Source organism: Melanotaenia boesemani, chromosome 17 (genome assembly GCF_017639745.1).
Source record: "Melanotaenia boesemani isolate fMelBoe1 chromosome 17, fMelBoe1.pri, whole genome shotgun sequence".
NCBI classification, from domain to species: Eukaryota; Metazoa; Chordata; class Actinopteri; order Atheriniformes; family Melanotaeniidae; genus Melanotaenia; species Melanotaenia boesemani.
The window spans coordinates 25,845,736-25,858,055 of NC_055698.1; the positions used below are offsets into that span (position 1 = coordinate 25,845,736).

The window sequence follows — 12,320 nt, forward strand, 5'->3', positions numbered from 1 at the left end:
CATGAAACAATTCTCACACTCCCTGCACATTTCCTCTCTCTTACTTATCCTACCCTTAAAACCTAAAATAGTTATACTCCTTCTTCTTGAGTTTTTCATTACACAAATAACTAAAATATCAATAACAATAAAAAAAAAAAAAAAATTACCGTTTTTATACTTCCAACAAAGGATGCCTCTGAAAGATATAAACTCCTTCAGAGGTCTGCACTAAGTGCACTGCAACTTTCTTGCAACGAGTTGCTTAAACACTCAAATAGAGCAGTACTATTACTCTGCATCCAACATAATTTACCTTATATAAAAAGAAAAGCAGTACATATCTCGCTCCCTTCTTTTTCCCCATTCTTTTTCCCCATTCTTTTAACTCAATTACCTAGGCTAGTTTCTTTTACCTTTTTATTAGTGGGATCAGTGTCTTTCTTGGTGTCCATCTTTCCTTCCCAGATGTCTATTTCCTATTTGACGTCACCACATTCCAGCGGCTACTCAGAAGATCTTTCTTTAACTTTTCCGTCTCATCATCCTCTTCCATGAAGATGCCCCTCTCTCTCAGCATTCCTGCTGCTTCCTTCAGATGTAAAAAAGTCTTTGTCTCTCCCTCCAGAAAAATCCTCAGCTGAGCCGGGTACCGCGTCTGTGCCTTCACGTTCTGTTCCTTGAGCTTTCTGGTGACCTCCCGGACTCTTGCTCGTTCCTTTTGTACCTCTGCTGTATAGTCCTGGTTGAAGTAAATATCTCTTCCCTGGTACACATTCCTTTGTTTCCATGCTGCTTGTATCACATTTTCCTTCACTCGATAGTTGCAGAAGCGTACTATAATTGCTCTCGGGGCAGTAGAGCGTGTCGTGGTCCTCTTCTGTATGTTCCCGCCGACACGGTGTGCTCTTTCAATGTCGATGTCCAGTTCGGGTAAAAGTTTAAGTTTGAAACTAATCAATTCCTTCACGAACCCCACCATGTCGTCCTTCTCAGACCCCTCGGGTACACCGCAAATCCTAATGTTTTTGCGTCTCTCGCGCGCCTCCAAGTCGTTGCATTTTGCCATTAATTTGGCCTCGTTTTGGAGCAGATAGACCACGGCTTTCTCCAATTTGGTCGTCCTTTCTTCTGCGAGTCCAGCCCGCTCCTCCAACTCAGTCGTTCTCTTTTCCACCACCGACATCCGATTTATTACTTCCTGAATACTGTTTTCCACTCTCGAAATACCTTGTCTGTTCTCCGTCACCGCTTGTTTGTGTTCTTGTCTAAGTGAACGTATTTCCCCAAGTAAATCCAGCTCTTCGTGTGTTGGCTGATGTTTCTCCCGGCCATCCTTCGCTTGTTGCCCACAAACATCTTGACACGCTTCTTTCATCTTATTATCCTTTTTTCTTTTCCCACTCTGTCGTGTATTCATCAGTTTTCCGTATTTATTGCTGCCTTAAGTAACATTTAGGGAGCTTTTTGTAGTTGGCTTGTAGCGGAGTTTTTCCTACCACATGTTGCTGCTACCGGAAACGGAAGTTTTTTCCTTCACCTCTGAGTTTCAACATCAGTTTTAGTCAATAGTAAACATGGTGACGATGGAGGAGATCATGATAATGTACATTCCCAGTGAGAGACATATAGGAGGCAGCACAGTGATGGAGGGGGTCTATGCAGCCCTTAAATACATCACGGCTTCTTCTTTGCTTTTTCCAGGGCCTCACATCACCTATACTGCTCAACACTGCCCCCATGGTTTCCAGTGGTGCCACACTGTTTGCTCCATCATAGTAAGGCTCTGAAAACTGATTAAATTATGCAAGTAAATGACGCAGAAGTATCCGTCCTCTGTGTAGAGCATGAATGGGCCTTAAGACTGAGGCTCAGAAAAAAAGAGTTTTTCTTTTTCACAAAGTGGCCTGAAATGCTGTCTTTCAGGTGTCAACATGAATACACTTCACTCCGCCTCACATTTAAGCGTGCATCAAACAAGCCCATCGACCGTCAGACTGGACTGGTCACCTCCCTGAGCTCTCTGTGATCAGCTGACAGACTCTGTTAAGCCTGTCTGACACTACTTCCTGCTGCCTCCTGGATATTTACAGAGTTACATTTTTTCCAGCAGTGGTTGTTAGAAAGGTGATAAGAAACATAAGGTCTCCTCTATAACAGGTAAAATAAAAAACAGTCTGGGAGACAAATAAAAAGGTTAATGAGGAGAGACAGCTTTACTGTGTTATCTCCTGACTCACCGGTGGTCCCAGTGACCCCTGTTTTCCTGAAGGTCCTGCATTTCCTGGGGAACCTGGAGCTCCTGGAGTTCCCTGAATGGATGAAGCGTAACAATATTAATAAACTGCAGACACAATAAAACCTGTTTATATGAGAATAATCCTGTTTATTTTAATTGAGGGATCAGGCATACTAAGGCAGCAGCCGTTTCTACAGAACTCCTTTGTATTAGATATAGGAGAAAGATAACATTAGGGGAATAAGATGTGGCTGGAGAGGAAAAAAAAAGGCATCTCCACACTGGGCCTAAGGGCCCATTATTGAGATACAAAAAAAACACTCCTCGGTACATAAAGCACATAACTCAGACATTCACAACATCAGAACCACGTGGCGGGGAGGGGGTCTCCCTTCGCAGCAAAGTGCGGACGCAGCTTTGCGCGTCAACCTGCCGCCCGGGAGTGGAGGGAGGGGGGAAGGGACAACCAAGGCAGTGAATCATCGGGGAGGTGCATCTGTAGTGGTGTATGTGAGTGTGGTGCGTGTGTGTGCGCAGTAAGTGAGCAGTGAACTTTATCCCAGTTCTCCATCTCCAGTCTCTGCCACCTGATGATTGTGGGTGTGTTTGGGAGCTGATCCAGGTAAAAGTCCACAGCCCGTGAGGAGGGTGGGGGGACTGAGCATCCGTCAACATAACATTCCAGGGAGCTTTTTAACCAGCCATCCAAGGCCAGTACAGGGAGCCGAATTTGATAACAGCATTTGTTTTGGTTTCAGGCCAGAGCTGTTTCGTCTGCTTTGAGTCTATCAGTGGTCCCACTGGCGACTCTCCAATCATCCGAATTGTGGGTCAATTTCCATCCAGCCGAGCCGACAACTTCTCCAAGTTGGTGTCCACCTTACGTACAAGCTCAGAAATCGCAACCAGCTTGCCATCCAGAACTAGAATAGCATCCAGTTTACAATTTAGCTCCTGCAACGCCAAAGTCTGATTGTTCATAGCTCGACACACACCGGCACAGAATCCGGCAGCTTCCCAGTGACTGCCGACAGTGTCCAAATTTTGCGATATGCCAGGAAACCGCCTGCTCCAAACAGCAGACACCCAGTTATCATGAATCCGAATGTATAAATGTCTTCAGCGTCCTCGACAGACAGGATCGACAGGCACATGACTTTCCACACTCCCCAGGAATCCATCACATATCCAGCCGAAAACTTTCCGCCAGGACAAGCAGGCTGCCCTACACCTGTTTTCCAGTTCGAATAAATTTGGTCGATTGCATTTAGGGACCAACTGATCAAATCCATGGTTCAAGATTTGAGTTTCGGAAAGAAATGCAGAGAGAGACTCAGAGATGACAGGACAAGGAGCAGGGCAGAGTGGGGAGGAGGAAGGGAGAAGAAAAGCGTCTGCCTTCGTCGAGAGTCGGAAGAAGAGGTTCCTGGGCCGGGATTCAAACCTAGATCAGCTGCACTAAGTAGCTGTAGCTTCTGTATATGAGCCAGCTGCTCAACCAACCATAAATATTCTTTTTTTTTTTTTATTTTGTCTTGTTCAGAACATGGCCGCCTCCTGCATAGTTTTGCAATTTATTTTTTAAATAATTTATATTATTTTTTAAACACATCTTAAAGTTGACAGCCTCCAGGTTTCTGTTTCCTTGTTTCCTTAAAAAAAAAAAAAAAATTCACATGATAAAGACTTTCATAGTGACTTACCATAGGTCCTGGGGGGCCCTGTCTGCCTGGTGGGCCATCTTTACCTTCAAGACCCTGTTAAGTTGAAAGTGGACAGTGAAACACATTTTCTGTGTTTCAGTTGTTTTTCTCCACATGTTGCATGTAGATCTTTGTGCATTTCTCCAGTTATTTGATTGTTTTATTATGTTTGACTTACTTTAAATTTAGCCTTAAAACATTTAGTAAATAAATTTTAAACGTTGCTTCTAAAATCTAGAACCACTGAATGAATAAAAGGTAACATTAAGAATATTGGTGGTAGATTTCATAAGATTGTATTGCTGATAATTCATCTACATGAGAAATTTGTTGCTTCTACATTTTCGGTACTTTTAGTGTTTAGAGTTTCAGTCGAGACTCACTCTGGGTCCTGGAGGTCCTTCTCTCCCTTGAGCTCCTCCTCTTCCAGGGACTCCCTGAAATACGAGCAGAGGTTAAACTCAACTCCAGATCTCTACAAGTTAACATGTTTGAATACTTTTCACTTTTTCTGCACTTAGTGGCTTTAAAATAAAAATACAGCAGACTAATATTTTCTCCCCTCCTTACTGGAGCTGTGTGACTAACTAGGACACAGACGTCATGCTTTGACAATGTAAACAAAACAAAACAAAAAGAAATCTGAGTAGGGCCTTATATCAGAGAATAAAATCTACTTTTAATTTTTTTTTTTTTTTAGCAAAAACTAACAAACAAACAAACAAACAAACAAAAAATACAGGTACACAGGCATTTTCTGGCTAAAAGACTGAAAAAAGAAGAATGAAAACGTCAAAACAAAACAAAAGCAAGCTGAAAAAGTAAATATTATTTATGTTTGGAAGCATCCTGAACAACAATAAGTGATTGTGGGCGTTAATAATTATTAAAAATATTTGGAAAAACATGAATTACATGTTAAACATGAAGAATTCTTTCAGTGTTGTGGTGATATGTATATAATCCCAGATTAAATTGGGTGCTGTTGTGTAGACAGCTGGTACCTGTGGTCCTTGCTGTCCAGGATCACCTTTCTGTCCACTCTCTCCTTGAGCGCCCTGCACATAAAGTAACATATAAAGTTGGAGCTGAAGCCTGAACACAGAAGGTCTTGTGTCCTACCGGAGGTCCAATAATGGAGCGCCCACTGGGTCCTTGTGGTCCAGGGGGTCCCTGAGGTCCAGGTACACCTGTATCTCCAACAGGACCAGCTGGTCCCTGAAGAGAAATAGAGACAAAGAGGAAAAGAAAAAGATCTACATTAACTTCAGCAGCCTGATGTTAGCTGAGACTGGTCATGTGGTCCAGTTTCCTAAAAGCTGCAGTGATGATGGGTTAACCTGACAACCGTCAGCTGATGTTAGAAAGGTTTAACAGTCAGAGTCAAACCAGAAACAGTCCAGATGCTGGATGAGTCATAACATAAAAACTGATTCATATTTAAACTTCTACTTTAGATCAAATCTATTTTTATTTCAGTTTGATTCACGTTTATTTAAAATGTACAAATCCAACTACATGAAAATATTAGAAGCAAGAAGAATAACTTTCCTTTGCAAGTTGATGAAAAGCTTTGGTGTAACTAGCAGATCAAATCTTTCTTATTGATCAGTGAAGATTTGAAGGTTTCATTTCCTGAAAAAGTTGGTGTCAGCAAATGATGACAGTGAAAAAATATCTGTATTGATAAGTGCTCAGCATGACACATTTGTGGTAAATATCAGACAAGAACAAAAACTAGACTAAAGTCGAACATTATTACACATTATAATTAGACATCTAAAAGTTGTGCAGTTCATTCTTTTGTAAGTATTTACTGTTTCAATTCAATTCAATCTCAGATCCATGGACGTAATTTTAGGGGGGACACAGGGGACATGTCCCCTGCACTTTTTCAAAAGGCCGTTTTGGTCGCCTGCACTTTTTACTGTCCAAAAAACAATGTTTTACTATAGTAAACAGAGACTCGTCAAGCACTAGGACCAAGCGGAAAACAGCCGCTCAAGCTGAAGCCTAATTCCCTTAGTTTAGACCGCCCACAAGCTCCTCCACTGGCTCTGCCATTTCTTGCTTGATTGGCTGTTCCCGCTGTCCCGCTGGAGAGTAGGAGAAGCTGAAGGAGATGCAGGAGAAGAGGCTGGAGGAGGGAGAGTAATCTGGATCAGAGCTTTCAAAGTTCAAACACCAGACATCCTGAAGTCAGAGATCTTTTTGACCAGGTGGACGTCCTTGTGACTGTTATTGATTGTTCCATCATCATCATGCTGAAGCTGAGCGGAGTTTCAGGGCACTTAGGAGGTTAAAGACCTGGCTTTGCAACTGCATGAGGCAGAAACGCCTTAACAATGTGGCAGTTTGTCACATTTTGTCACATACATGAAGAAAGAGATGATGCCTTGAACAGGAAGAACCTCTGCCAGGAATTTATCTCTGCTAATGATCGCAGACAACATGTGTTTGGAAACTTTGGTTCTGTGTTACACTTATTTAAAATAAAATTTAAGACTTGACTACTTACACTGAATAATGGACATTTTATAAAATTTCTTCCCACCTGTGATGCCAGTTTGACCTGCCCACCATTAGGTGGTGCTATGTAAATGATGATATTCCATAAATACGTGTAAAATTGGTGGTACTGAAGTTGACTAACAAGGTGAAACATAGAAATGGGTGATAATGTTTTACTACATGCTTTACAACCAGTCAAACCAAAAAAGGAAACATTAAGCTTAAAATTAGCAACAGAAAACTTAAAGAACTTCTAGAAAACACAGTGAGCTGAAAGATTAGTTTTATATAAAAAATAAATAAATACTTCTGCCCCCCCTCACCTTTGAAATCAAAACTTCGTTCCTGCTCAGATCACTTTACATACAATCAAATTGAGCCAAATTATTTGTCATCTAATTTGTATTTGTGTAAGCCAGATCATAATAATTAATAGTCTAGTTAAGAAAAAGCTACAGATTGTTTTTATTGTCATTTAACTTGGCTTTAATTCAAACAGTTTAGTAATGTCAACTAATATTTTCTCCTCTGCAGTTTCATCTATTAACACAATATAAAAGAAATAATATGTCAGGTGGAAACCAAACATCAAAATGCAATTAAATAGTATAAATCAAGTTTTTATTCCAGGGGGAAAAAAGCTTTTTAGGCCAAACTGATGACTGAGAAAATACTTACTTTTAGGTATTGCTGTTCAGAGATGAAACTTAGGTTGTGTGTGTTTATCTCTTCCTGCCACAACTTCCTCTGTACTTCATGTTGAAACCAGTGTAGCACAAAACAGAAACACACACGGAAGTCTTGGTTCTTGTTGGCCTGAAAATGCCTTCAAGAAGCCAGATTTTACTGCAACTGTGCGATACAACAACGGAGTTTGGGAAGATGACGGGATAAAAGTGGAGGGAGGTGATGTTTACGGGGATGCTGTCACGTTCACTGGTGGTCAGGCTGGTCCACCATGGAGGTAAATCTGTGCTGGAGTTCACCAGTGAATATTTAACATGTTTAATCTGGTAAATACTGAGGATCCAACATTTTCAACAGCACAATGACATTTAAGGATTTTGTCTACAAATTTACAAACATACAAGGAAACAAGAGAAATATTATTTCTACAGATGGAAATAAATTGTGGACTTGTTGATGCATGCAAGTACTTTTCTCTGAAACTAAATCACAAAACAAGTTTTTACTTCAGGGAAAATAATCTGGATTTTGTGCCACATTTGTTAAATTAGCTGATATTGCATACTTCACTGTCTCCTTAGTTTCTCGCTGGCCGACGATTCAGCTTCTCCTCAGTTTTCTTTTGTTTTGCATGACTAATATTTACAGTTATTTTGGATTATTTCATTCAGTGTATTTTTAAACTAAAACTTTGGATTTTAGGCAGCAATTTATTTAGTTTTCTGTCATTTTAAAAATGTATTTAATGATTAAACATTTTCATCGAGATTAATCGTATTGTTACTCGCAAAATGTCTCTTTCCTTTAAAAGAAGGCTTATGGCTATATATAGAAAATATAGTAAATTTTGGTTTACAAACACAACATCAGGGGTGTCCAACCTGCGACTCTGGAGCCTCAAGTGTCTCTCTGGACCTTCCACAATGCCTCTAATAATGTGGCTAAAATACTTTTTAAATCTATCTTTCTTGCCATTAGGTTGGAAACCAGGGCCTTTCTTTTTTTTTTTTTTTTTTTTTTTTTTTTTTTTTTTTTTACATCATTTTCCACAAATGTCTATCCTTTTTTTTTTATAAAGGTTTTATGTTTTTCTTTCTTTTAAAACCTAAAAATAGAAATAAAAATGTGTTTCTTTAATTTATTTTATTCATTTATCAGTTTCATGTCAATCAGACACATGTTACTGTCACTGAAGCTGAAGAATGAAAAATGTTGATAACATCCTATTTCTCTTAGATATTGTTTACCTTTATTTCATATTTCTTTTCAGTATTAATGAGGTTTGCTAGTGAAACAGTTGTAAAATCTACTAGTCATCCAAGAGCTGTGCACATCTATAAAGATAGATCAGGTTCAGATATGCAGTGAGAGTGAAACAGCAAAAGGAAGCAAGACGATGTCTTCTCTAAATCAGTGATGCTGTACAGATGTTGGAGACACAGGTCTGAATGGGCCATTAATGTGGTGAGAGAAGTTATGAACAGGTTCTGAGATAAAAATCAGAGCAGGACCCTTCTCTAACAAAGTAGCTGATAGGTGGTAGAAAGGATTTATACTGCAGATATGCAGGGTGTTGTAGAAAAATTACCAAGAGTCTGGAACGAGTAAAAGTATATAAGGTTTATTTACAGGAGAAGTATTTAATACAGAATTACTTGCAAGTAATGAGAGTGGTCGTCCCGACTCGCGTGAAGTCGAGAGAGACTCTAGGGAGGCAAGAGGAAAAACAATAGTTATACATTTCTGTAGAAAGAATCCTCCTTCCTGAAGACCTTGGGTGGACACACAACTCCGAGAGCTGGCGTCAAAACAACCTCACATAGTTGTGTCTCCACCAGAACCAGTCTGACTAAGGGTCTGAGGAAGGACCAGATAAAGGTCATCTTACCCTCGTAGTGAACTTTTAACAGAGCATGTATATGAAGAGAATAAACCTTAAAAGTGAATTAAAGCATGATGAGTAAAAATGTACAATGTAAAAAGTGTAATATAGTAACAATCAGTGTAAATACAATTTATAAATGGATATAGTAAAGGAAGTAATTATAGGTGTGATTATAATATTATATATGGAGCATAATAAGTAAAATTTCTTCCACAAGGGGCAGGTGTAGAAAAGTCCTGATGGGGGGGCAGGCAGGGGCACTGACCAGGAAAAGGTTGGCACAAATAAGATATATATTTTAAGGTTTAATTTTATGTAATGTTGAACTGAGTATTACAACTAAGTGATCATCTAATGTAAAAAAGTTTAGAAAAATCCAAGATCAGTTTACATGAAATATTTGTAAGCACTGTCTTGTTCTTTCTGTTGATACAATATGTTAAAAAATACATAGTTGAGAATGGTGATTAATCATGATTAATTAATTTCTAAGCTGTAATTAATCTGATAAAATATTTTAATCCTTTGACAGCCCTAGTATTAACATATGAACAACAATATAATTAATCTTATAAAATGTTTTATTTCTAAACATCGACACAGAAGCACATTTTCACCCAAAAGTATCAATCAGCTAAAACTATCTGTTTTATTGACTTGTTATCATCATTTCATCATAACTTTGTAATGAGATTGTAGTTCAGCACAAACTGTCTCGTATGGCTCCGATTTACTGGATTTAATGGGTCTTTACTCACCACCAGTGTTGTGGTCGTTACTGAAAAAAAGTAATGAGTTACAGTCATTGGTTACTATCACGTTTTAATGGCTCCAATGGTTGTTTTTGGTGTTGTTTTTTTTGTTTTTTGTTTTTTCTTTGGGGGGGTGGGGGGACAGCTCTACACTTCCATACACTGTGAAATGGAGTGGTGTTAAAAAATTTACGCAGCTTGGCCCAGTGTCAGTTGGGCTGCCGATCTACTGTTTTATGGACCAGTTGGACCAATAAATAAACTGTGTCAGCCTAAAAACTACTCGGCCCACCGGTATGCCAGATGGCCAGTTTGTCTCTGCTCATATTGCAGAGTTAACAGACAGAAAGACCAACGATCAATCAGTCAACACAAGTGCAGGAGTTTTTGTAGCTGCTGGGATCCACTGACTGAAGTGTGGTTCTGACTTCCAACCATATTTTACTAAAGTCTATTATAATCCTGCATTTTATTTCTTAATATGAGCTGTTTATATTCAATAATGTCACATTTATTGTCACAAATATATTTAGAGTCCTTCTCTTGAGACTTGTTTTAATTTTTATTACAAGCAAACCAACAGTTCCAATGATTTAAGATGCAGGGTATATACATGTATTATGATGTGTATTAGATCAGCCTCAGTTATGGAGGAATACATGACTACTAACAATGTTTATTAATCATTTTCTTCTGTTAATTAAATTAAACAGATTTTGTGTTGTTTGTTTTTCAGTATCCTTGAAAATAAGCGAACTAAACAACTGTAACCGTGAGCTGCAGGACAAACTTACAGGTAAGAAAGATTTTTATCTGAATAAACAAACACTAATATTACACTTCATAATATTTACCTCAAAATAGTCATGTTTTAGAAGATTGAAGGTGAGAAAAGACTGAAAACTAAAACATAACATCACCTCTGAACATGTGACATGAATCTAACTTTAAATTAACTTTTATTTTAAAATCAAATAAAATTAAATCAAATCTGTCATTTCAACAAACTTTATTAAATGATTTTCTCTTGTAAACTGTCTTTATTCTTTAACATAGAAATTTGTGACAAAATTTATTTAGATTCCTTCTCTTGAAACTTGCTTTTGTCGGTATTACAAAGTTGTTATAAATTTGATGATTAACACCATCCTTAACGTTTAACATTTATAAAATAGGATGAGCCAGATTACGATTTAGGCAGCATGACTCCAGGAACTAACTGAACCTCACTGGTGTCACTTTAGAAACAACTGATCGTTTTATTGATTAAAACTTGCTTTGTTGATCTAAAAACAGCACCACTTCTTTCTGCTCATGACTGATAAGATGTGAAGAATTTTATGGACCACTTCCCTTCACTTTGTTGTTAATCCTGAACATCATTAAGCTGCAGAACATTAAATTTGTAATGTCTGTGTTAGAAAAGAGAAAATGGAGATAACAAAGATGGACCTGGGTTAATATGTTTTTATCAGAGGATCTTTGTTATAGTTGTGAAAAACCTGCCTCTGAAAAAGAAAAACAGTTTTGATTTAAAAGTTTAAATTAAGAAGAATAATTACTGGATGTCTGAAGATTCTCATTCATCCAGGTCAACAAACAGCAAATAGCCATGTTTGTCAAACCCAGCCACCCCGTCACACAGAAACTGACTCATCCTAAAGACCCGACTCCACACTCTTAAAAAAGCAACCTGGTGTTGCAGGTCAGTGCAGTGAGGACTGCAATGAGCTCTATATTGAGGAAAACAATCACTCAACAGATGGATGCTCAACACAGGAGAGAAACTCATCAGATCAGGACTCAGATTTTCTCCTTTATTCATTATAAAATACAGACTTTTGAGGACCTCAGTGATAAAATCTTGGACAGAGAAGACGAGTGGTTTGAGCAGCAAGTGAAAGAGGCCATCTAAAGGGCAGAGAACATCTGCTATCTAAAGATGAGTCTAGTTCCGTTTTACGAAGAACTCTCTCTAAGTTGCCCCTAGCAACAGCTTTTAATAGAGATCCCCATCGAATCACGACGATGATGATGATGACAGTTGGTAAAGGCGTCATCAGAGATCTATATAACTTTGTGACACTTCCTTTTTTGTTCAGATTTGTTCACATTTCTCTTTGCTGTAATAAACTTGTAAAAGAAAGTGTGACTCGGCATCATTTTTGATTCTCCCCACGAAGATTTTTCCAGCACAATGTCAAAGTAGAAAAAGCTTCAGTAAACAGAAGAGGACTGAGACATCAGCTCTCCCCCACCTACAGCAGCATCTCTTCAGCCATACCAAAGACAATGAAGAGACTGACCCCCACTTAGCCTCAAGTGAAACTCCTGACAATAGTTGCTATTAATGACACCTGAGCTTGTAGACTCACTACTTCAGTAAAACTTTCTCCATCAGAACTGAAGAAGCTCTTCTGGATGAGAGCAAAATGTTTTCATGAAACTAAACCAAGTCCAGCTGACTTGACCCAACCTACGTTGGATACGATGACTGAATACTACGGCAATACTTCCTGAAAAGGAGAAACAGGGAAACAGATCATACTTCAGTGGGTTTCTGG

At 38.7% G+C, this 12,320-nt stretch overlaps 1 protein-coding gene across 1 annotated transcript in view; it reads left to right on the forward strand.

Annotated features, from left to right (window-relative positions):
• LOC121656682 (C-type lectin domain family 4 member F-like) overlaps positions 1-12,320 on the forward strand; it is a 781,688-nt gene that overhangs the window by 494,850 nt on the left and 274,518 nt on the right. Inside the window, exon 17 of the mRNA XM_042011801.1 lies at positions 10,493-10,552. Coding sequence (XP_041867735.1) covers positions 10,493-10,552 — 60 coding nt within the window. The remainder of the gene's footprint in view (positions 1-10,492; positions 10,553-12,320) is intronic.